Source organism: Mauremys mutica, chromosome 18 (genome assembly GCF_020497125.1).
Source record: "Mauremys mutica isolate MM-2020 ecotype Southern chromosome 18, ASM2049712v1, whole genome shotgun sequence".
NCBI classification, from domain to species: Eukaryota; Metazoa; Chordata; order Testudines; family Geoemydidae; genus Mauremys; species Mauremys mutica.
This window is the reverse complement of record NC_059089.1, coordinates 25,449,544-25,474,082: the sequence shown is the minus strand read 5'-3', so window position 1 is coordinate 25,474,082 and position 24,539 is coordinate 25,449,544. Positions and strand designations below refer to the sequence as shown.

Genomic DNA, 24,539 nt, shown 5'->3' with positions numbered 1-24,539 from the left:
CGGCGGCGGCGGCGGCTGCTCCGGCAGCGGCAGCGGCCGCGGCGGCTCGCGGTGGGTTCGCGAAGAAACCGGGCAGGGGCAGGAGTCCCGGAAGAAGATTTCTGGAGGGTACTTCCGGTTCCGGTGTCCTCCGGCCAACGCCTCCGCCCGGGGCCGGATCCGGAGAGTGGCCCCTTCCCAACCTTGCGGGGAGGGGACACCGTGGGGGCGGCTAGGGAGAGAAGGAGGCAGGCGCGGGTAGCGTGAGGAGTAAGGAGGTGAGTGGGGTGGGGAGCCCAGCACTCCACCCCTCTTGTTAAGGGTGGATTTTTAGACCATTTTTCCTCAGGGTCATGGACCAACCCCTGAGCCAAGGGGGTCGAGGAAGTGACTTTCTATGTGAGCGAATAATCCCATAACTGTCATCTATGGGGCTTTTCGCTTTTCCCTCTAGCAGCTGATAGTGTGAGTGTCAGACCCAGGACGCTGGTCTAGATGGCCACTGGGCTGGTCAGGTTTCTTCCTTTTATGTTGCGGAATTACATAAAGTAAAAACGAGGAAAGCTCTAATAGCTCATCAGCTGAAATTACTTGTAAGAGCAAGGTGCAGCCACCCAAGAGAGGATGAGAAGGGGAATAAAATGATGTTACCTTTGTTACTGGTTTCAAAGCCACAAAGGATGGAGCCAAATGCAGGTAGGCAGGTGCTTTTGGCCCTTTGAAGGCCTAGTATTTTATAAATTGGAGAGGAATTCTGACTAACCCCCAGTAGTCTTCCAACACTGTTCTTCCTCAGTATTGGAAAAATATTTAAAAAACACACATATAGTAGTGTGGACCTGTAAACAGTTAATTACTTTCAAATAATTCTTCTTTCTTTAAAGACATTTTAAAGTTGTAAGGCAAACAAGCCTTTGACTAACCATGGCTTTTCTTCTCTTTCCTTAGGTAATTCATCCAGAATCTTTTAAACTGGTAACATATTGAGCAATTTGCAGAAACCTTCTCTGTGATGCTTGAACAAGAAAACTAAGGTACCATATGTAGTTAATTTTGAAATGTCTCTGTTGAACTAAACTGGAGAAGTATGACTCCTCTGTTAGACCTAACCTGTTTTGAATAGGAGTCAGTCTGCCTGTCAGCTGGAAGGATGATGGCTGTGATGCATGATATTGAGTGGAAATAACATGTAGAACTCAGAAAGATGCAGAGAGCTTTCTCCCTCCCTTCTCAGGCTAGCCAAGAATACAAAACTGGAGGATACCCAGATCTGGAATTTACATTTACAGTATGATCTTCTGCTTGTGTAGGTCAAATTACTTGAAGGGTATGATGGAAATCTTCACGCACCTTTGTGGGGTATTGTTTCTGGAATATCATTTTTCTAACAATGAGGAATTTTCCCTTCAAGCATTAATAGACACCTAAAAGTAATTACAGTTTAGGAAGCAGTGTTTTTTCTGTGAGAAAGTGTTCTCTGGTGCGACTGCTTATTAGGTGGTGAATGGGAGAGAACAGGGCTATCTAGCAGTTTGACTTTCTCACCCTTAAAAACCCTCAAAATAAAAATACTTGCTTCAGTGCTCGATAATGGACATTGGACAAATGCATAAAGATGAATGAGATCCCAATCACTTCCATTGTGACTATATCTGGTCTAAAAAATGAAGTTCAGTACTAGAATTCTGCGCATTTCAGATGTGTAACAGGCTGTATTTTATTTAGAAATACCACCAGGCGAGCAGGAGGTGCTGAGGGTGGAAGAATTTTAACTATTTTTCTTAGTTTGATTCATAGCCAATATTTCTCCTATTAAGTACATGAATGTTAAGAAGCTTGGTTTAATATTACACTGTTCTCTCTGACAGGTGCTTCAGTGTAACATGCTTTAAAGCAAAACAATTGCTAAAAAACTAAAGGGACATCAAAGGGTCAAAAACTTAGTTTTTGTTAATACGAAAGCAAGCTTTTACAAAAGTTTAAACCAGTAGAAATATTTATATGGTTTTATTTTAAATTCCAAAGAAATAGTGTATCTATATAACTATAATATTTTAAATAAACATTCTTCTGTAGTGTTGGGGACATTGCAACATTATACTACTGCATGTGGATTAGAATATGAAATAGACTAGAAATTGATTAGGTTGCTTTCACTGTCCAAGTTGAGTGAAATGTGAAAAAGTAAACATTAAGATATTCAAAGTAAAGTTAACTTTTAAAATTCTTTCATTTTTAATAGTCTTGGGTGTTTTTATTAACATGAGAAAATATTTTGTAAAATATGTATGTTTAACCTGCACCATTGGCCCCTTTTTAATTTGCATGATTACATCCATTAGTTTCCTCATATACTGTTTCTTTATTTTTGTTTGCTTTTGTTCTTTAGATTTGCCAAAATGTCCGAAAGATCAGATATCCTTCACTTCAAGTTTGACAATTATGGAGATTCAATGTTACAAAAAATGAACAAACTGAGGGAAGAAAATAAGTTTTGTGATGTCGTAGTTCACATTGACAATGTTGAGGTCCATGGGCATAAAATTGTGTTTGCTGCAGGCTCCCCCTTTTTAAGAGATCAGTTTTTGTTGAATGACTCCAGAGAGGTTAAAATCTCCATTCTGCAGAGTTCAGAAGTGGGGAGGCAGTTGCTTTTGTCCTGCTACAGTGGCATTCTGGAGTTTCCTGAGATGGAGCTGGTAAATTACTTGACTGCTGCAAGCTTTCTTCAGATGAGCCACATTGTGGAACGATGTACACAGGCTCTCTGGAAGTTTATAAAACCTAAGAAGCCATTGGAGAGCAAGGAGGATTGTGAACAGCAAAGTGATTCTTCTGAGTTGAAAGAACACCAAGGAGATGAGGACTCTCTGCAACAGGATTCACTATGTATTCAAACCTCAGAAGACAGTATGGACATGGAAGATAGTGACATTCAGATTGTCAAGGTGGAGTCTATTGGGGAGGTGTCTGAGGTTAGAAATAAAAAAGATCAAACCCAGTTTATTTCTTCTGAACAAACTGCTTTACATTCATCAGAGCCTCAGCACTTTTTAATCAATTCCACTGTGGAAAACAGAACGAGTGAAATAGAACAAAATCATCTCCACAACTATGCCCTTTCTTATGCTGGCAGTGACAATTTCATCATGGCCTCTAAAGACATGTTTGGTCCTAACAACAGAGGTATAGACAAAGGTCTCCAATGGCACCACCAGTGTCCCAAGTGTACCAGAGTATTCCGGCACCTGGAAAACTATGCTAATCATTTAAAAATGCATAAACTGTTCATGTGTCTGCTGTGTGGTAAGACGTTCACTCAGAAAGGCAATCTCCACCGACACATGAGAGTGCATGCAGGGATCAAACCTTTTCAGTGTAAGATCTGTGGGAAAACTTTCTCTCAGAAATGTTCTTTACAGGACCATCTCAATCTGCACAGTGGAGACAAGCCTCATAAATGTAACTATTGTGACATGGTCTTTGCACATAAACCTGTTCTGAGGAAACACCTTAAACAGTTACATGGAAAAAATAGTTTTGACAATGCCAATGAAAGAAATGTTCAAGATATAACAGTGGACTTTGATTCTTTCAGCTGTAGCACTGCTACAGACAGTAAGGTCTGTCAACAAGCTGATGCAAGCCAGATACTGGATGCAGGGAAATTGGCTCAGGCTGTGCTCAATTTAAGGAGCGATAGCACCTGTGTCAATTAAGCATTCCAAGCAGCCCTTTGTAGGCATCATGAAGAAAGGAACAAAAGGTTGGATTTGGGCCTTCACCAAAGCAGATGGTATGACCTGAAAGGTTGTGTATAGATTGAATTACAAAACCTAGCAAGTTGTCAGCCTTCATTCTAGTCTTGTCATTTTCTGTGACTAGCAATCCTCATACACGGTTTCTGTCTGTCCCTACTGGTGAGCATGGGGTTAAATTTTGGATTTGTTACATTTCGGATCATTTAATCTGATTTGGAGACATGGGACTGTCACCTTTTGAAGAACTCTTGCTGTGGGCAGTCATCAATTTAAACTATGTGCTGTACAGTTAAGGACCTGTGTATGTCTGGGCAGATAGAAGAAACAACAGAGAAGATGAGTCTGAGATAAAACCTGACTTTTTCAAAAAGCACTGGATGACTGAGAGTTATGTAGTTCAACTGCTAATTTATCTGTTAAAACTTCAGTTATTTGCCTTCCAATCTTACCCAAATCCCTAAAGTTAAAATTAAATACTTTTTTCCATGTGTCACTTTTTTGTCCCTTTTAAACTATGTAATTGAATTTTCTCTGCTAATCAGCCCTACCCCAACCAATACCAACTTTCAGGATTATTAACATGGATGTATGTTTATAAAGAGCTAAAGCCCTGAATGATCTAGATGGCTCAGGTAGATTACATGGTACTGTTTGTAAAGAAAATAAATTTTTAGAATATGAGGCTGATTTCCTAGGGTCAGGGTATGACTTATTTGTTGATGTAGGGCTACTGAGCGTGTGCTTTCACAGCATAATTAACTCAGATAATAACTAATGCTACCCCTAGCTCAACTCCCATCCACACACACAATTCTCTAGCTCAGGTTAAGTGGTGCTTTAAATTCTAGCTAGCTAGTTGGGAGGGAGGGAGTTTGAAAGTTAAGTAATGTTGATGCTAAAGCTAGTAACTCTCTGGGGATGCAACAACTTGAGTTACAACAAGCATGTAGAGGACAATAAGAGAATAAATAATACCCAGTGAGGACTTCTCAAAAATCTATGCCATGCCAAACCAAACTAATTTCCTTAATTGATAGGGTTACTGTCCTAGGGGGTAGAGGGAAAGCAGTAGATGTATTCCCCGCCCCCAGCATCTTGATTTTCAGTAAGGCTTTTGACTTAGACTCTCATGATTTTTTCATAAGAAAACTAAGGAAACATGGTCTAGATGAAGTTACTGTAAGATGGGTGCATAACTGGTGGAAAGACTGTATTCAAAGAATAGTTATCAATAGTAGCTGTCAACTGGGAGGCAGTATCTAGTGGGGTCCTGCAAGAGTCTGTCTTGTGTCCAGTACTACTCAATATTTTCATTAATGACTTGGATAATATAGTGTAGAATGTGCTTTTTAAATGTGAGGATTACCACCAAACTGGCAGGGATTGTTAGCACTTTGGAGGATCAGATCAGAATTCAAAATGATCTTGCCGAATTGGTCTGAAATCAACAAGATGAAATCGAGTAAAGTCAAGTGTAAATTTAGGAATAAAAAATCAAAAGTACAAATATAAAACTGGGAATAACTGGCTGTGAGTTTATACTGTTGAAAACGATCCAGCAGTTGTAGTGGATCACAAATGTAATGAATCAACAATGTGATGCAGTTACGAAAAAGGTAAATATTCTGGGGTGTATTAACAGGAGTCCCGTATGTAACACACAGGAGGTAATTGTCCCACTTTACTCAGCAGTGATGAGGCCTCTGTTGGAGTACTATGTCCAGTTCTGAGCATCTCACTTTAGGAAAGATGAGGAGAACAGGAGAGCAACAAATTTATAGAAGGTTTAGAAAACCTGACCTAAAAAGGGCATGTTTAGTCTTTAGAAAAGAAGACTGATGGGGGGATGTGATCATAGTTCTTAAATGTGTTGAGAGATGTTATGGAGAACAATGTCCACTCGAAGGTAGAACAAAAATTAATCAGCTTAATCTGCAGCAAGGGAGACCTAGGTTAGATATTGGGGAAATTTTCTAAATATAAGCTGTAATGAAACAGGCTTCCAAGGAAGGTTGTGGAATTCCCATCATTGGAAGTTTTAAGAACAGGTTAGACAAACATCTGTCACAAATGTTCTAGGAGGTTTACTTGGTCTTGTCTCAGTACGAAGGACTGGACTAAATGATCTTTTGAGGTCCCTTTATGCCCTACAGTTCTATTATTCTAACTCAACAGCAACTAATCAAATCAGGCTGTAAAACTCCGGTATTGTTTTGAAGTGTGGTTGCTCTCACTCAAGCTAGGCTAGCTTGAATGCAGTAACTAAAGCACACTAACTTGTAGTGAAGACAAGCACTAAAGGACCACCTTCCACTGTATGTACTAAGACATAGTAAAGACTTCAAAATAAAATTATTGTTCTGTCTCCTATAAATATTGCTTCACATAAACCACAGCAATTGTGACCTTCATATTTGGTTTTAAAGTACAGCTGGAGTGGGGAATAATGCTTTATTTATGACATTGTGAAAAGAATCTCTTTCAGCAACTGAAATGTGTAATTCCATGCTCTTTTTTAAACTTCCTAGAGCTCTACTAGGAGCCATGTATGTCAGTTAACTGGGGGGGGGGGGAACTACTATATTGATGTAGACCCTATATAAAGTTAGATCATAGTCTCTGTTGGATCCTAAAAGTATGCCCTTCATCTTGAAAAGTAGACTAGAATTTAGCTACCACCCTACATAGTTCATGAATCCTAGAGCTTTACAAGGTAAGAGTTTAGAGTAAGATACAGGTGTCATTGGCTGTAGATTAATCCATCAGTTATTGATTGTGCTCAGCAATAGCTCTTCTACACATCTTTGAACCTCAGACCTAAAGGGAATTGAATGTTAACGGGGGGTTGAGATTATGTTGTACTTATTTTGAAAAGTGTCATGGAAGTTTTAATCTAGATGGCTGCCATCCTAGTTGGAGTGAAAGGACCATGCTTTAATATCTCATCTGAAGAATACCATTTACAGAAGAGCAGCACTCTTACTGAACTGAAATGCAGTGTGGTCTAATAATCTACTGCTTGACCCTTGGTAAAGAACCGCTTTTCACATTTGGATCAAGGATTACTTCTAATGCAGCTGTTTAAGTCAAGTACTGTAACAATGCTAAACTAAAATATGACCAAAGGATTTTATTGCAGAAAATAATGTATATTTCATTATCAAAAGACAGCTTGGGCCTTGAGAAAAGGGGCATACAAAAGTCAGAAATTCCCAAAGGATTTTGTGAAAGGACACAATCATCTTTTCAGGTAAAAAGTTTTAAATGGCTATATTTGCCTGTTTTGTGTACAGTTTTGGAATAAGTAATGGGCAGGGGGAAACAAATATCATAGCAGATTAATTTAATTCTGAAATGTAACTATTTTAGGAAAGTATTTCTTTCAGAATCTTGGTTCAGTGACACCTTGCATGGAGAGAGAAATTAATTGTTTAAAAGAAAAAAAGAAAAAACCTGCTTACAGAATCATCTTGAGCTGTTACCCCATGATTATTATGTCTGAAATATTGCATGTGGATCTGATGTCAGGCAGAATCTTCTATATTCAAACATTTTGATACTATAATATTCATTTTATGAAAAATGGGTTATCATAGATCTAATGTGGACTAGAGACAAAGAAAACCTTGTCAATGCTTTTTTCCCTGAATTAAGAATTAAAATGGAGCCTGGCACTATTGTTATAAAATCTATTTATACAGACTATCCAAAGGCAGCTTTGTTATAGAATAAAATGAACTTAATATGTAGTCAATCATGTATGTATAACTTTATTCTAAATCACTTTTTATTGCAAAGTTCTAACTAGCCTAGATCCACTTGAAGTTGATAGTGCTGTTGCTTAGTCAGATAAATTCTATGGCAATTGTCATAATCTGTCTACCATAAGTCTACCATTATAAAAATATTTGAAAGACACTTTGGCCACATTTGTAAGGATTATTTTTGCTTTTAGAACCTATTTACTTGATGAGCATATGGGTAAGAGAACTACTGTAGGTTTGTCTTATCTTTTTATAGAAGAATTTTACAAGTTAGTGACTCTGACATACCTGAAGTATCAAGAGTTTTTGTGGGTTCTTCCCCATCCTCTGTGGCAAAACTTATAAATCTATACAGACTGTCACACCAGTAGTCTTATTTGACCTGAACATAGAGCACATTGAATGCAAAAGTACAGAACATGAGAGGGCTGATGGTGAATACTGGAGTCATTTTGAGAAGGGATGGAGAGCAGGGAGAGAGAGAGAGTTTAATTAAAAATGTGATACAAAGCAAAACTGCATTAAAAATATTACTGGTACTCTGCAGTCCTGTGTTTTTTCTTTCCTTTTTGTTTTTAATTATAAAAACAATACTAGTGCAGATGAAATGAGCGAATGTACAGAACTGTGGTTCACTATAGTGACCTGATACCAGAGAGACAGTCAGATTCTCCATGGAGAAGGGATATACTGAACATATATTTCCTTTATCCTAGTTTATGCTCCTCAGAATAATTAAGTACCTCTTCAATGACTAGGAGGAAGTTGAATACAAATGTTTATTACCAAAGCTGGTACCTCCATGGCTTTTTAAACTCTTTTTAGGCACCTTTCTGCCTACTCTTTCTCTGAGATTTGAGTACTGTTTAAGGGATAAGCCAACTTTTGTATCACTACTGCTAGCTTTTTTGAGGGTATGTTCTGTACAGATCACAAGGATTTATAATGACTGTTACTCACTGTGATGTAAAAGGAAAACCAAAGTCATCTTAAATATCCCGTGTAGGGTTTCTGAATTTTTTGCCCCAAACAGCAATAATTCTATGAGTGGTAGTGTGGGTGATGAGAACTATTTTTTCCCCTACAACTACTGAGCCTAATTCTGCCTTCTACTAGAATGCCTGAATTAGGAGCAGACCCTTAATTGTTTCTAAATCTGGAATTCCTTACTGATGGACAATCTTGGAAGATATCTCTGAGGGACTTAAGTAAATGTCATTAAGAGTGTACCATATCCAACATGAGTTACTCTTTATTAGCACAACTGACTCTGTCCTAAAGGAATCTAAATGGCTAGTTTTGTGGTTAAAGGATAAAAGGCATTGACTAACTTAAGCTGAACACCTGGATCTGGCATGCTCTGTGGCTTTGGCTAATTAATTGATCGTCTTTCTGTGTCATTTTCATCTGGTGCCTTGCTCCCTGGAGCCTGTATTCCACGACTAAATCTGTTAGTACAATGCGATGAGAGCCTTAGCTGGGAGGCACTGTAGCAATGCCAATACTTATTCTAAACTTCCTCCGAAGCCCCTTGCCTCTATGTGTTTTTCAGCCATAAGGAAAATGGCTCATTTATACACAAATTTTATCTGAATGGGCCTGAGGCTCGGCTGGCTGCAGGAATGTAGTATAGCACCGTAGCCCGCAGGCCCACCGGGGGCAGGGCTGCCATTCCTGGAGACGCAGCCGTCACCCTCAAGTTGTGGGTGCCCCCAGATGATTTCACGACCAGCTGTGATGCTTGGCTTTTGCCTGGTGGAGCCAGCGCACCTGAGCTGGGCAAGTGATGGGGTTGTGGTATGTGCGAGGATCCCTGCCGGGGTTCGTAAACCCTCCATCTACGCTAGTCCCCGGCAAGGGAGCGGGACTCACCCCCTCCCCCTACACACACTTCTCCCGCTGTGGGGGGAGGGTTCGTCCCCTGCTCCCCTCCCGGCGCCGTCGTGGGGGATGATGGGGCCCGATGACTCCGCCCCGGGGCTTGTGTCTCCCCATCAGTCCGTGCGTCCAGGCGGGGGGCAGGCACGGCTGAGTCCGAAAGGAAACACATCCGCCTCCTGCCCGAACCACTTCCGGGCTCCCGGAAGCCGCAGCCCTGCTGCCGCCTCGTCCTATTGGGCAGGGAAGGCCGAGAACCGGGGTCAGGGGAGTGACAGAGCGCTCCACAAAGGTCTCTTCCGGGGGAGGGGGCGGGGCTTGGGAATGTGTTTCCGGTTCATCTGTTGTGTGGCTCGCGCTTGCTCTCAGGGCCGCCGCAGCCGGTTCGGGGCCGAGGAACGTGGAAGGAGAAGGTGGTAATCCCGGAAGGGGGAGGTTCCGGTTCCGGTGTCTCCAGCCGCCTTCACTTGGGCCTAGAGCCGGAGCAGCTCGGGAGGGCGGGGGCTCCTGCGGGTTCGGGCAGAGAGGAAGCTCAGCAAGGTCTGGCGGGTGGCGTGGGTTGGGGGGCGTCGTGCACCTGGGAGGGTGGCACTGCGACGTAGGGCGACTAGCCGTTTTAAGTAGTTTTCAGAGCTAGCTGTGGCCAAGCCTGGCTAATGCTACTTGTGTCTACGGGCTCTTGTAGGCACCGTGCTGACAGTAAGGGTTAGATATGAGGGGTGGTTCCTGCTGATAGTGTTTTATTGGGGGGGGGGGGCTGGCTAGACTGGAACACAGAACCAGGCCAGTTGCAAGGGCCCAAGTCAGCTTTCAAGCCATGCTCTCCATAAACACTATTCAGCACCGGTATATGTAGTGGCTCGGTGGGTAGCTTTAAACTGCTGATTAAATTGTATTCAGTAAATTTCAGATCGGAAGCTTGAGACAGCGAAAGCTGCATCCAGAATGATATACTTGAATTGTAATGTTTCTATTGTGCATTTTCCAATAGGTTGTTAACATGGCTACGGACTCAGATGTGCTGCATTTCCAGTTTGAACAGCAAGGGGATGCTGTGTTGCAAAAGATGAACCTCTTGAGACAGCAGAATTTATTTTGTGATGTATCAATATATATCAATGACACTGAGTTTCATGGACACAAGGTGATTTTTGCTGCCTGCTCCACATTTATGAGGGATCAGTTTTTGCTCAATCAGTCGAAACAGATGCGAATCACCATATTGCAGAGTGCTGAGGTTGGCAGAAAGTTACTGTTGTCTTGTTATACTGGTGCTCTTGAAGTTAAAAAGAAGGAGCTTTTGAAATATCTCATTGCTGCAAGTTATCTTCAGATGGTCCACATTGTAGAGAAATGTACCGAAGCATTGTCTAAATATCTGGAAATTGATGCTTCTATGGAGAACAGTAATCAGAACACAGAGAAATGTCATTCCTCAGACACTGAGCTGAGAAATAAAGATGACAGTTTGGATAAAGACTGTGAAATAATTGAAATTTCTGAAGATAGCCCTGTTAATGTAGAATATAATGTAAAACGGGAGAAAGGGGATGTCTTACAACCTGCAATGCAAAGCTTAATATCGGAAAGAAAGGACATGAAAACTCCAGAGATTTCCACAGTTGAAATAGGATATAAAGATGATGAAATTTGTATCTTCAGAATGGATTCCATGAGCACAGCCAATGTGGAAAATGATCATTTTCCACAGCCTTGCACTTCTTCTAAAACAAGTTTATATTTTCCAGAAACACAACATTCACTGATAAATTCTACTGTTGAGAGTAGAATTACAGAAGTGCCTGGGAGTCATTTTCAGGGCTTTGTCAGTGACAATACAGAAGGAACCTCAAGTGTAGTGAGTGGGTTTCAAAGTCTGGAGGATTCTGGTTATTCATGGCGGCACCAATGTCCTAAATGTCCCCGAGGATTTGTCCACCTTGAAAACTATCTGAGACACCTAAAAATGCACAAACTCTTCTTATGCTTACAGTGTGGGAAAACATTTACACAAAAGAAGAATCTCAATAGGCATATCCGAGGGCACATGGGCATCCGCCCATTCCAATGCATGGTTTGTCTGAAGACGTTTACTGCTAAAAGCACGCTTCAGGACCACTTGAATATTCACAGTGGGGACAGACCTTACAAATGCCATTGTTGTGACATGGACTTTAAACACAAATCTGCCCTAAAAAAGCACTTGACTTCAGTTCATGGAAGGAATGGCGGTGACAAACCAAACCTTGACACAATTACAGAGATTAAAATAGACTATGATTAGTAGATCTCTGGATAGATGTAAAGACGTGCTCTATTTAAAACCCTGTTGTGATGAAATGCCAGGTGTTCACCGAATCTTTATGTAACGAAGACAAGTGCAAATAAATATCTAATTCTGCTTACTGTGCTGAAACCTAGTATTGGTGCAATTGTTTGTATAGTGTTTGCTAGTTGAAGGTAAATGGCAAAGTACCGGAACAAAGTTTGTGCTCCTTTACAGGTACTCATGGTACGGATAAAAGACCGTTCTGCAAAACTTTTTCTTCTAAAGAGAACTTTGTGCTTGTCTTTCACACTTCCACCTCCCATTAGAGGACAATACTAATATTTGAAGGACCCTTCATATCTCAACGAGCTGAAACCTGAACTGTTTCTTTCCCAACCTTTAATAGAATGGGGAAGGGGATGTCAATACCTATTCAAGCAGTCAATCATTCCCACTCAATTGAGCCTTCTAAGTTCTTGTTTCAGTCTATGGTGAGGTCACGTTCCCGGTTCAACAAATTGTTGGCTCTTTTAGTAGAAAGAAGTCAGGGCCTATTCTATTCTATGTAGATTTTTCTACCACACTCATCATATCTGATTCTCAAGTGTGTAGTTTTAAAAAATAAAAACAGGAAAACTCTCTAATGAAGCTTTAAAATTGTCTTTATAAATAGAGGAGCAGTAAAAGGCACAAACACACTATTCAGTTCACTTTTAACTTAATAGGGTCCCATTTTATTCATGTTCTAAAGTTTTCTAACAACCTGTTTCTGACAGCTTTGTTCTCACTGATACAAAGTGTTTGGTTGTACACTTGTTTTAGTAATCAAACCCTAAATTAATTCTTTGTCTTATTGTATTTTATATTTGTCTTAGTTTTGTAAATCTGATGTGTACTGCGCCTCTGTGAAAATCTGAGCTACAAGTTGTCACATATTAGGAATCTATATCTATTTGAAAGACGTTCTTTCTGTATAAGGAGCAGTTTGGACACTGAGGACTCTTCAGTCTCTAATTGTATGATATTGTAAAACACTATTGTATGTGTCTGGGTAGATGTGTTACACTTCATGGTTTTACCTGCAGGCATCAAAATGCCCTATAACTCAAACTCTTTATCTTTTGCCTGTCCTTGAGTGGCATATATGTTTCTTCCATTTAATGTGGTATAAATAAAGACTATATATAGTTATTGGAGTGGAATAATGCCATTTATTCTAAATCCTCTTGAATTGGAAAAAACAGCAGTGCTCTTTCTTGTGTATTTATACCGTGTAAGGATATATTTCCACATTGATCTTATGTCAGTTGCAAAGGGATATCTTTAGTTAACCTCCTGTATATCTTGTAATACAAAAGCCACTCTTTTTTCGGGTTTCACTCACCAGCCAATTAGGTGTTGTTTGTGTGCACAATATATACTGTGTAACTTACTATTATTCATCTATAATAGCAATGTTCAACTGTACTGGTATGATGACTGCTCTCTACTGGAAACCCAGTTTTGGCAGGCTTAATACTTTAGTCATTTTACCTTTGTTTCAGGATAAATTTGTAATAGGTTCTTTACTCGATAGTTAGAATCACGCTTTGAATAACTGATTTACCAGTCACTTACTATAATGCCTAGAGGTCTCAGCTGAGTTCAGGATCCCATTATGCTAGGCACTGCACATGAACATAAGAGATAATTCCTACCTCAAAGGGTTTGCCCTCTAAATAGACAAGCTAGAAGGTGATAGGAAGTACTGCTATCTCTATTTTACAGATTTTTACAGTACCCTCGGGTACTGAGGCACAGAGAGACTAATGAAGAACATGCTTCAGTTCATTTTACCTAGTGTGAAGTAGTCCTATTGAAGTGATTTGGCGGACTAGTCAGTGTGTAAAGTTAAGCATTTATATAAGTCTCTGTAGGAATGAGGCCCAAATGATATGCCCAAGGAAGGCATAACTGGCCAACTGAAACAATATCCTGAGTCCCAGTCTAGTGCTTTAAGCATAAGACATCTTTCATCTCTGTGCTCTTATCCAATATACATAATTTGGACAACATTGTTCTGGCATTCTTAACTATAACAATTATTTGCTAAACTAAGGGGTTGGGTTTTGTTTCCTTATTTGCTGGACACTGATGCATAATGAATTTTGCGAGTTTTAAGTTTGAAACATGGCTGTTTTACAATTGTGATTAATTGCTTTTTATGGCATTTTGTTAGTTTTGGTTTGTATTTGTTGACTAATCTGTGTTTGCAGTCTTGTTGACCTTGCATTTAGTGGTGGGTGTGGGTCCCTCACATAACAAATGCAAAGGATTCAGTTTTGGCTTTGTAAAGGTCTTATTTTGTTAATGGTAACATTAACAGCTCAGCTGACTTCCAAAACCATACTCTTACTCTGTATTCTTGGGTACTGTATTAACACATGTTAACATGGGTGTATGTACAGGTTTATATCTAACTGTTCATTTGTGCCTGCAGATTTGCACACTTTTTAAAATCAGTTCCTTACACGTTAGGAGATGTCAGAAAACATTGGAGAACTGTATTAAACTAACAAATTAAGGAAAACTTGATGTTCCTTTTAAATTGGACCCTTTATAATATTGTAGTATAGAAGTTAAATGTATTGTGCTGTTTTGGGGCAGATAAAGCCTTGGTTTGGCTGTCTTTGGGTTTGTTCAACTAAAATGCCTTTCTGGCAAGTGCATGAGTCTCAGCAATATGAATTCAAACAATCATTGCCTGATCTAGGTGTGTATTACTCATGATGTTTCCCTAACTGATAAAGGGGAAATAGAGGCTACGATCTTGATATGCACCTTCTGTGTGAGGATTGGTAACTTTTGTTCAGCTGTTGTAGTGCATGTACATCTGAGAGGAAGCTGTGTGTACCTCTTCAGTGGCTAGAATTTCTTACTTGATGAATTTTGTTATAAGAGAACTGGACTCAGGCATATGTATGCATATAAGTCCCCTTGTACCATTTTTTTTAATGTAACCATTTGCTCTATTTATAACATAAATAAAATGGAATGGAAATAAGAGGCATTGTTTGTATATATACACAACTTTTGAGGAAAGTCATGATTCTGAAACTGCCTTAAAGTATTGAATATTATGTTAAGAAACTATCCATTTATTTCAGAAATTATTTCTGACTCGATATTCTAAGCACACTCTCAAGGGCTAGTCTGGTTGGGAACCGCAGTACCTTTTATATATGTATGTTACAATCACCTTTTGTGGTAGTCTGTAAGATAAATGATTTAACTGAGCAAAGGATGCAGAATTTATACTGCCTCAACCTTTATTATAGCTCTTTAAAGCTGGAAATGGCCTACTTAATTATCAGGGGCTTCTGGAAACAGAAATGCAAGAATGCAGCAAAAAATTGAGGTTGTTGCAGATCTTTTCTGAGGTGTCCCTGATGGAAGTTTCAACTTACAGAGTAACTGCCCCTTAAAGCTCTTCAGTGTTACACAGTGCAAAAGGCTTGCCTTCTTTTTTTGAGAGAGAGAGAGAGAGAAAGCAGGCCTGGCATCTTTATTTCCAGTAACAGTACTTTCACTTTTGGTTTCTGTACCAGGTTATTACTGAGGAGGAAAAGAAGTCCCTAGCTCAGTAAGCACACATGGTACAGCTACTGCAAGCTGACCAAAAGCCTTCATGATTCCTGAGCTGTATTAATACAAGAAAGGCTTTAAGCAGATGCAGGGCTCCAGCCTGCATGCAAGGACTATGGTCCTTCTTCTCTGAAGGCCAAGGAAGGGGATAAACTCGATTCTTTCTCCCGTTCCCTGCCAGTGGAGTCTCGGGCTGCCAGTGCTGAGGGGGAGAACTCATCGCACTAGGCTGCTGCAGGAGTGGGCCTGGGCCTGGGCCTGGCTGCGAGATCGAGGCTGGGACGCTCTCGCGGGGGCGGGGGAAAGGATACCTTTCCCATTGAGCCTCTCTAGGGCCCTCCATCCGGCAGGGGAGAGCTGGGGCTTGTCTGCTCCACCGCTCATGTCTATGGTTCCCCAGTCCCGCCCCTCCAGCTCGCCTCCCACAGGCCACTAGGGCTGCCGCTCACCCAACCGGCGTGGGACTCGCTGTCATGTGGTGCGCGTGAGGGGGCGGTGCCAGCCTAGGCTCCCCTCTCACGTGATCTTGGCAGCTCTCGCGATAGTAGCGGGGCGGAGGGGCTGGGCTCCCGTCTGTCACCGCGATGAGGAGGCGCCGCCGAGGCCCCCGCCGCTGCCACCGCCGGGCCGCTCCGGGCTGCCCGCCCCATGGAGTGTGAGAGGCCGGTGCCGCCTCCTGCTCCCGGCCCGGCCGCGCCTCGCAGGTAGGGGGAGCCGGGGGCCGGGCCTGGCTCGGAGGGAGGGAAGGGGACGTGCTCTCGGCGGGTGGCCCGGAGGAGACGCTCCCTCGGGGGAGAGCCAGGGCGCTCCTGCAGCAGCCCCACCCCTCCCTTCCCCCGGGTGCCCTCCCAGGCCGGGCCCCTCGCTCGGAGCAGCGGGCCCGTCAGCTCCTTCCCCGCCCCCTCGCTGGCAGGGGCGCGCTCAGGGCCCCGGCCCCGGCGGCGGGAGCGCTCGGCAGCCCCGTTGCCGGGTGGGGGTTGATCCGTGTGTGGTGCGGCTGGCGGCCGGGGGGCTTTCACCGGCTTGGGTCTGGGTCTGGGTCTGGCTCCGCTCCCGGCCAGGCTGCTGGCGAATCCCAGCTGCCATTTGATGGCTCCTGTGCGGTGAGCTTGGGGACCGTTCCTGAGGGCCGGGGTCTGCATTGCAACGCCACCGCCACGACTGCCGCTGCCGGGCTGCACGCAGAGGCCACGGGCTCCAGTGGGACATGGACGGGGCTACGCTCCCACCCGAGGCGGTGTCTAAACTGGCATTATTCTCTCCTGCTTGTCTGCTGCTGCACCGCCACCAGTGGGACCGCTGACATATACAGGCCACTGCCAACTAACCCCGCTCTAGGAGGGCTCGCCATCATGCGCTCTAGTGTGGAGGGGAGCCGGTCTGACTGCAGGAGCAGTTCCCCTCTTACTTCCTCTTGTGGAGCTGCACCTGTGGGGAAACTTGAAGAAAAACAGTAGTGTAGACAAGGCCCTGGAGGTGCTTCCATCTGGCCATGATTGATGCAGGGTGCTTAGTAGGCACACTCACCTTGCCTCTTCTCTTCCTGTAGAAAAACTGAAGACTTTTAAGTACAAAAGTCAGGAGGAAGTTTAGAGACGAACAGCAATATGACTGGTTGGTAGGTGTATTGATTTAGTAGGAAGGATTAAAGGAGTTAAAGGGGGAGATGCTTATGCCTAGAAATAAGCTAAAATTAAGACAAAGTCCACACAATATCAGGAAGGATTCTGGTAGCAAGATCTTCTAGATGTCTTTTCTGTGCCATATGTGTTCTTTAGATGAAAAAGTTGGGTCTCACCATAATTTGGCTATTTTTGTAGCCCAATTTATCCTCTTCATATTGGTTAGAAAAATAAACCTACATTCTTGTAATTATCATTAAGAGGAAAAGCAGATGATATAGAATGTTAAATGAGAACATACTAGTGAAATTATAAGTAATCATTTGACCCAGATAGATCTCTATTTGACCTTCAGTCTTTTTTTTGTTTAAAAGACATCACTGGACATTTCAGAGTTTAAAACATATACTGCTGGCGTGCTGTACTGTTCCATTAAATATCAAATTCTTATCCTTAGTAATTAACTATGCTTTCCCTAGATCTATATGCCTTTCTTGTCTAATGTGAACAATATTCTTCAATATTAACAAGTTTTTTCAACAAGTAGTAGTAGTAATTAGCATTTCCATCTTGTATAGAATAGTATAGCTCCATACAAAAAATAAAATTCTGTCAACTTAATGACAATACTAGAGATTGCTTAAAGTGTAATTCTGTTTGGTATTGAGTATTGATCTTTTCTGACTTGGCTGACTTATGGCAGAGGATGCAAATATTTATATCTAACATGCTTTCTGGAAAATCAGCTTTTAGATAGAAAAGAAATGTAGCTTGCTGCATAAAATCTTATAATTATTAATGACCTGAACATGAATAGTACCTCCGTCTTTGCTTTTCTTATTGGATGGAGAATCCCACTGAACATAACTTGTCTCCTTGTACAAGGGAGGTTTAGATTGGACATTAGGAAAAAATTCCTAACTGTCAGGGTGGTTAAACACTGGAATAAATTGGGCAGGGGACTGGACTCAATGACCTCTCAAGGTTCCTTCCAGTCCTAGAATCTATGAATCCTTGTACAAGTTTTACTGTTCTAAAAAGTGTCTTCATGCTACTCCCAGAATCCCTCTACTTTCATGAAAATCAGTCTTTAGGGAATTACTAACTCTTGCTCGAAAAGTCATTTGTGAAATGTGTTAGTGTGTGGGCTGTTCACTTGTAAAAGTGGTGGTTTTAAAAGACACAACTGGGGTGCATGGGAGAAGATTCGGGATAAACACAAAGAATTGCCCCACATGATCCTTGGTTCTCTGTTCAGCCGTGTATATAACAGAAAAATAGTACCCTTTAAGTGCAGATCTTCTCTGAAAAGTAACTATAAAAATAGCACCTTCATAATCAACAAACATACTTTTTTTGGTATTCAAAATAAGCTTCACTGATTTTAGTGACAAATATTTTTGCCATTTTGATCTCCTGTTAGTTCTGAAAACACAGCTATGGGAGATGGATTTTCATCAGGCTTGTGGGAAGGTCAAGTTCGGCTCTCAGTTACACCCCTGAAACCCTTCAGAAAACAGATGTATAACTCAGGGAACATCTTAACATGCAGAATCCTTATTACTGGTGGTTATGCTTGAACAGGAAATAGTGCATCTTGACTGACCTCCTGGGATGACTAGAGCTCTGGCATTTGCCAAAAAAAAACTTGTATATGTGAACAGTAATGTTTATCTAGAAGTCACTGAGTCATTTTTATATTATATTATACTAGTGGATCACATAGTATAGCCATGTTTCAACAAATAGTCTTAGAAAAAATGTTTTTTTTAAGTCTTTTTAGGTACTGGGAAAATAGTAACAGTGTTACAGTTTCCAGATCTTCCAATGGGTGCTTGGCAAAGGCTAAAGTCTAAGTAGACAATTTTATAATAAGTTATGATAGTGATGATCACCGTAGAAACACACACAAATAAATCTAGGAAAAGTGTTAGAGCGGAATAGAAGACTAAGCCAGATTTTTAAAAATTATTAGCTCAAGTCCATAATATGAGGAGCCATGAAAAAAGTAGCTTCTTGTTTTGGTCTGTTTCAAGTTGCAGTAGGTTGATGTGATGTTTCTTAAATAAAACAAACGTTCCTTCCTACAGTATGATTCTTCTGCTTTCCCCAGAGATAAATGCGGGTTTCCAATCAAAAGTCAGATCAGAACAGTATCTTGGAATATTGTCCTGTAGTGGTCATTGAACAACTTTACGTTTAGGCTGTTTCTCAGAAGATTTAAATGTGATGGACGTTATGCGATATGCAGAAACAAACAACTCTGTTCTATCTAAAGAGAATTTATTTTCACTTCGAATCACCAGAGATAAAAGATGCAAAGCTATTATTGGGACTTCCACTTCCTGGGCCTTTAATATGAACCCAGTTTCTTAGCTCTGAAGACTAAAGTCCTTTTAGGAAGTAATATAATACTAATCATTTGATAACATGGACAATAAATTACTGAGCTAGATGAGATGCTTTCAACTTTAAGTAACTTCAGAAGGAAGGCTTGATGAACCTACTCATTATAGTCCAAACAAGTGATTGATCTGCTTGCACAGATGGAAAATTGCAATGGATACCTTGAAATTTGCCTATTTTAAAATCCCGTGTTGTCTGCAACTAGCTACTATGTAAAGAACACCTCAGTCTCAGTAGCATGGTTAAAATTATAATAAGATTGTTTAATATTAGAACTAAATCCATGTTGTAATTTGTAATGCCTAATGCACTCAATCCTTAATAGTTCAAAGTGCTTAATAGTAGAATTAAAAATTGGGCTGGATCGAAAATTCACTGAAGTTAATTGACTTCAATGGGTTTTGAATCAAGCCCATAAGGAAGGTTACAGGATCCAGTAAGCATACCAGAAGTGGTTTAAAATATGAGCCCCATATACCATATCATTCCATTGTGAATCCGCTTCACAGATTATAAAGTTTAAAAAAAAACTAATGTTTGAAGGAAAGTCAAGTTCACTAATTGTGGCTGATAGGAAAATTTAAACATTCCCTTGCAGGGTTGTTAACTCAAACTCAACAGCATTTTGCTCCTGCAGCAGAAGCAGAAAGTGAAACTTGATTATCTGAACTAGTCTGTCCTAAATGCAATAGTTACATAATAAATAGCAAACAGTATATTTAGACTTCTAAAATCTTCAGGTTTAGTAATCTAGGATGCTGCTCTTAATAAGATAACAGCTGAAAAATCATTTTTCTGAATATTTTTACCTACTGTTAAAAATAAAAAAAGTACTCGTTTGTTTACTTTCTGTATTTGACAGCACTTTGTGCTTAGTCATTTTCTATATCGTGTTTGTGGGTTTTTCACACAGAAAGATCAGGACAACTCCAGGGTAACGGTAGCACCTTTAAATACTTTCAGTTCGTCTCTTTAAAAAAGACTAGATTTTTAAGTTGACAATTCTTGTCAGAATGATTTTTGGTAGGGCACTTTTTTTATGTTAAATTTTTAGATTATTAGAGCAATTTGTTTTTCAACAGGACATCCCTAAATATGTTCCTTGGCAGAAAAAACGGGTCTGTACAAAAATTTCTTTACACTTTTTTTTAAGAAACTGACTTGATAATTAGGAGACTTGAGTTAGAATCCTTTTTGAAGATAGTGGAGAGCAAAAATATCAGAATAGTTGGCATGCGTGAAACAGAGTACTGCAGTCTGCAGGCCTCCTCTGAATATGGCTGCTTGAAGTTTTTGGAGTTGAGAACTTTCCCCAGCTCTTGGTGATTTAATTAGATTCTTCCCTGACAAGAAATCTGAAGGTCAACACACTCTCAATAGGATCCTCATCATTTTTGATAATTAAATATTCAAAATAAGGTCTTAAAAGCTGCTGGCATACTCTTTGAGGAATTAATGTTTTGTTTACATTATGTTCCAGCACAGATCAGGAAAATGACTCTTAGCTTGTACACACTATCATTTACTTCGGTATAACTTAAATCGCTCAGGAGTGTGGCAAAGCCACTCCCTGAGCAATGTAAGTTACACCGACCTAAGTGCCAATGTGGACAGCGCTATGTTGGCAGGAGAGCTTGGGGAGGTAGAGTAATAAGCCAACTGGAAAGCTCTCTCCCATCGGTGTAGAGGGTCTGCACTAGCAGCACTACAGCGGTGCAGCTGTAGTGATTCTAGTGTGACTAGCCCTTATTTAAAAACCTGGAAAATGAGCTGCTACTGTTACCTGCAAGTTTCTGAACTAATTGTGGAAGCTAAGCATCTGTATGCTCTCTGAATAAAGATTACTGCCATTTGAATCTGTTAATGAGGGATGTGGGAATGGAGACTCGTGTCATGCTAATACCTACGTTGTATGTGTACTAGACTTCTTAAAATTTTCCCACTTGCTAGTCATGACAGCAGTGGTGGAGATTTAGAATATGTGACCTGTGTTGTCTAACCTGACAGAGATGAAAATATCAGAGGGTAGCTGTGTTAGTCTGATTCTGTAGAAGCAGCAAAGAGTCTCTGTTAGTCTATAAGGTGCCACAGGACTCTTTGCTGCTTCTAGAGATGAAAATGCTATTGGTCACCAGCAACGAGTCTTCACTGGCATTAGCAGTAGTATAGCAGAACCTGTGGTAGCAAGGGTGGGAAGTCTTAAGGAAAACGTCTAACTAAAGTCTCCTAGATAGATAGATCCTTTCTCTACAATTACATTTTTGTTTGCCACCATTGGATACCCAAGGGTTGAGGGGGACTAAATGCCATTATACATTTAAATTCATAGAGAAATCAGGATGCTTTTAGAATTTTGTTCACTCTTGCTTATTGTACTTTTGAACATCCATGTCTGAAGATGTAACAATAATAACCTTTACAGGTATGCAGTGTTTTGCCTAAAAAAGTTGTCTGTGTCCCTCCCTAGTAAAATGTGTGCTTTATGGTAGGGTTAAAAACATACTTCACTGTGTGACTATGCTCACTTAGTATTGAAGATATTGGATCCACATTTAGTGTCAGTGGGATGAGTTCAAAGTTTAATTTCTGCATTGTCTTACATGTTATACAAAAATTAGAAGGAAGTAATTCCCAAATGATGTTGAAAATCTAATTGAAATAAGAACATCTTGTACAAGTATCCTGTTGCTTAAAGAGCATTAGATGTTCAGTGCTAAATAGAATTTCTAAACAGATGGTCATAATTAAAATAAAATAAAATACATCTACTTTTCAAGTCTTATGCAGTGTTCTAATAAGTATTTTAGTGGTCCAACATATACTAACATCACTAACTGAACTGTAGAATAGCTAACAATTGAATCAAAATGAAAAGTTGTTGAATTCAGATGGGACGGGGGAACTGTTGGCTTCCTCAAAACAATAACATTACCTTATTTTCATTTTTGGAAAAGAAAATGTAGTATTGAGCCTTTAATGCTTTATAAATATAGCAGTGTAGGGAGTAATGTGAGTTCATCTGTATTTTTAAAAGGAAAAGTGCTAATTGGACAGGTTAATTAATAGCACTTACACAAACCATCTCGTTTCTAGGTTTTTGGTAACATCAAAGCCACCAGGTAAATTATTGCATAGTAGTTATGGGTGTGGCTGTTTAGTTTAAACCTTTACAAGCACCTACCAGTTTCATACTGTCAGTGTTGCAGGCTTGAATTTAAATAGTTTAGCTGAAGTTCTTAGCTGGAGTAGTCTTTAAATATTTAGGCCTGTTTTCTTTTTATTAATTTTAGATTGTCAGATGGGATGTGTCTTTCAGAATATATGAGTAAATTTTCCCTTTTCCCTTCAAACATATTTCTACATAGGATTTACATGGAACCTCTGCACAAAGTGAGATATTTCAAAGGAAAGACCTGCTTATAATAAACTGAAGTTGTTGCTTGTTGGATCTATATGGCGTTTTGGTGACCTTTTCCATATTGTAATTTGGTCTCCATATTTTACCTTTCCTTGTTGTGGAACCCGCTACAGTGCTATGCTCTGCAAACAATTGTGTGACAAAGTATCAGCTGTGTCATTGCCCCCAAATACCTGGATTTCCAGTACAGCAGAGATCTTTCTGCCACAGACTTACGTACGTGGAGTTTCACTGTTATGAATATGAGGTAGCGAATGTGTAAAATGCAAATAGAGAAATGTATGTTCCCAGGAGCAGTCCTCTGATGGGCTGTTATAAGGGAGGTGATATGAGCACAGAATTACTCTCCCATTCCAGCAATAAATATTTTTTACTACTTTTAAAAACAAAAAATTTAAGTGTATAATGGATTGTATTTCTATAAAGCAATGTTTATCCTGACACCTGTTTAAATTTGAACAAGATCGGTAGGATGAAACATCTGTGATCATGTTGCACTCCACTTTATATGATAGTAAAACAAATATAATATTTCTTTGACTTCCCACCGCCCTTCCATTATTAGGGAGTGGTGTTAGTTTTTGAAAATTGTGACCTTGATTTGTATCCGAGGTTCTGCCTTTAACCTTTCATGTGCCACCCAATGTTTTTCCCTAAAGTGTTTTAATTCCATGAGTATACAAGAAACACTGATGACATTTACTGAAGATAAGCTCACAACCTGGATTAGTGTACACTAGCTAGCAGAATGTGATGGGATTATTGAACTGTTACTATAGATTGAGATGACTGGGCGGGGGGTGGGGGATTAGGATTCATTATATACATAAGTTTTTTGGTTTTATTTCATAAAATGTTAAAATCTTCCTTTTTAATTTAAAAACTAATTGTAAATGACTGTAAAATGTTGTGTAGAAACTACCGTACATCCTCTGTTCATTCACTTTACAGCTGCCAAAATACGGGACAGTGAAATAATGGTCTTCTAGTCTGCTAAACAAGCGTCCAGTTTCCACAATGCCTGTGCAGGCAGCTCAGTGGACGGAGTTTCTGTCCTGTCCAATCTGCTACAATGAGTTTGATGAGAATGTGCACAAGCCCATCAGCTTAGGTTGCTCACACACTGTCTGTAAGACCTGCCTGAACAAGCTTCATCGCAAAGCATGTCCTTTCGACCAGACTGCCATCAACACAGACATCGATGTGCTTCCAGTAAACTTTGCACTTCTCCAGTTAGTTGGAGCCCAGGTATGACTTAAGGAGCAATTTACTTTTTCCCAACATTACCATTTACATTTTACCCTTGCAGCAGGAATACATCCTAACTGTTCCAATCTAGGAAAAGAAAAGGTCTGATCTTTATAGCATCTGAAGGCCTGTGTACGCTACAAAGACAATCACAACAAGGGACCAAGTTACCAGACAGCTGTCCCTTGTCACAACTAAAACAATATTTTGTCATCTTGTGTAGACTGGACTCTGTTATAACAGTGATCCTGTAATGTGCCACAGTTCTTGACAGAATATGTCTGTAAAATGATTTTAAGAGTGTCTTCTAATATGGTTGGGTGCACAGCTGTGAGAGCATGTAGATAAATGCCTCCTGGACCTAGAGGACAATCAGAAGTGTCATTAGAAAAATTAATCTGCAGATTACACTCATTCATCCTTCTCATTGGGAGCTAGTTGAGTCAAAACCTCATGTTACTTCTTAGATTGAAAAGAATCTGACCTCTGAACCCAGGTTCAGACATCCATTCTTTTGAAACACCCATGATGAGGGCGTTTAGGTTGCACTTGAGAGTGTCTCATCAACTA

The 24,539-nt window shown here is 40.4% G+C and overlaps 3 protein-coding genes across 8 annotated transcripts in view; all 3 read left to right on the top strand.

Moving 5' to 3' along the window:
• The first annotated feature begins 2 nt into the window (after nt 1-2).
• On the top strand, nt 3-8,032 carry ZBTB26 (zinc finger and BTB domain containing 26). 2 transcript variants are annotated; one of them, XM_044992393.1, is made up of 3 exons: nt 3-257; nt 928-1,013; nt 2,369-8,032. In XM_044992393.1, exon 3 carries the CDS (start codon nt 2,379-2,381, stop codon nt 3,696-3,698), a length of 1,320 nt encoding a protein of 439 aa, XP_044848328.1. In that variant the 5' UTR covers nt 3-257; nt 928-1,013; nt 2,369-2,378; the 3' UTR covers nt 3,699-8,032. The 2 variants fall into 2 exon arrangements, with proteins under 2 accessions (XP_044848328.1, XP_044848329.1); XM_044992394.1 differs by lacking the exon at nt 3-257 and adding an exon at nt 379-675.
• A 1,666-nt stretch (nt 8,033-9,698) lies between these two features.
• On the top strand, nt 9,699-14,688 carry ZBTB6 (zinc finger and BTB domain containing 6). Of its 3 annotated transcripts, none has more exons than XM_044993141.1 (2): nt 9,699-9,795; nt 10,374-14,688. In XM_044993141.1, the coding sequence occupies exon 2, from the start codon at nt 10,383-10,385 to the stop codon at nt 11,664-11,666; it is 1,284 nt and encodes a 427-aa protein (XP_044849076.1). In that variant the 5' UTR covers nt 9,699-9,795; nt 10,374-10,382; the 3' UTR covers nt 11,667-14,688. The 3 variants fall into 3 exon arrangements, with proteins under 3 accessions (XP_044849076.1, XP_044849077.1, XP_044849078.1); XM_044993142.1 differs by lacking the exon at nt 9,699-9,795 and adding an exon at nt 9,829-9,922; XM_044993143.1 differs by lacking the exon at nt 9,699-9,795 and adding an exon at nt 10,186-10,245.
• Nucleotides 14,689-15,857: 1,169 nt separating this feature from the next.
• RC3H2 (ring finger and CCCH-type domains 2) overlaps nt 15,858-24,539 on the top strand; it is a 43,143-nt gene continuing 34,461 nt past the window's right edge. For 2 of the 3 annotated variants that reach the window (XM_044992916.1, XM_044992918.1), the window contains exons 1-3: nt 15,858-15,979; nt 22,669-22,937; nt 23,673-23,969. In XM_044992916.1, the coding sequence (XP_044848851.1) occupies nt 23,739-23,969 (231 nt within the window). In that variant the 5' untranslated portion in view covers nt 15,858-15,979; nt 22,669-22,937; nt 23,673-23,738. Of the gene's footprint in view, nt 15,980-16,705; nt 16,894-22,668; nt 22,938-23,672; nt 23,970-24,539 lie in introns of those variants that run through there. The other variant, XM_044992917.1, reaches the window with a different exon arrangement.